The 779-nt window shown below is 56.4% G+C and overlaps 1 protein-coding gene across 2 annotated transcripts in view; it reads right to left on the reverse strand.

The window, feature by feature from the left end:
* The window catches only part of VANGL2 (VANGL planar cell polarity protein 2), an 18,034-nt gene that overhangs the window by 4,244 nt on the left and 13,011 nt on the right, over positions 1–779 (reverse strand). For both annotated transcript variants that reach the window (XM_014547397.1, XM_005857762.2), the window contains exon 7: positions 171–402. In XM_014547397.1, coding sequence (XP_014402883.1) covers positions 171–402 — 232 coding nt within the window. The remainder of the gene's footprint in view (positions 1–170; positions 403–779) is intronic.

The following is a 779-nucleotide window of genomic DNA, read 5'->3' on the forward strand; positions in this document are numbered from 1 at the left end:
GAGGGGAGGGAAGGGAAGGGAAGGGAAGGGAAGGGAAGGGAAGGGAAGGGAAGGGAAGGGGAGAGAAAGATGGAAAGTAAAGAAAGAAGTGAGAGAACAGGGGGAAAGGAGCTGGGAAGAAGGGGCCAGCATAGAGGAAGCAGAGGATGCTGGGCAGGCGGAGCAGGCACCTTGGGCGTCATGTCGTGGGTGATGCAGAACTCCAGGTGCTGCAGGATGCTCTCCATGGTGTGGTAAGGCTGCTGCTTGGTGGTCCGGAGGTACTTCTGCATGGCTCGGGCCATGGATGCGAAGATGGCCTGGGCCGCCTCCCGGGGGTCCATCACCTCCCTGGGGTTCTTCTGCTCCTCTTCCTGCAGCCGCTTGATGTGAGTGAAGGCCTCTTCCACCGCCACCACAAGCCTGGGGGACAGGAGGGGTCTGGAGCAGACGCCCACCTCTCATCTTCCCCCCAGCTCCCACCCTCAGTATCCAGAACAAGCTCAGGCCTTTGTGCTCTTGAGGAAGCAATGGGAACCCATTTGCAGCCTCGGGCTGGGCTTTGGGGACTATGTGTATTTGCATAAACATATGCTGTTGGGGGAGGGGGAAGGATTTTCCCCACTGGGGACAGGAAACAGCTGTAGAGTTCAGTGAGCGCAGCCCAGGGACTCAAAGAGAGCATTCGAATGTCAAACCCAGAGAGCCAACCAAGAACTGTGCTATGGGAAGGACCAACATAGACCAGCATTGCAGCAAATGCTAAGAAAAGCCTTCTTAAATAAGATGCTCAAATCACA

The sequence above is a fragment of the Myotis brandtii genome, unplaced genomic scaffold (genome assembly GCF_000412655.1).
Source record: "Myotis brandtii unplaced genomic scaffold, ASM41265v1 scaffold1120, whole genome shotgun sequence".
In the NCBI taxonomy this organism is placed as follows: Eukaryota; Metazoa; Chordata; class Mammalia; order Chiroptera; family Vespertilionidae; genus Myotis; species Myotis brandtii.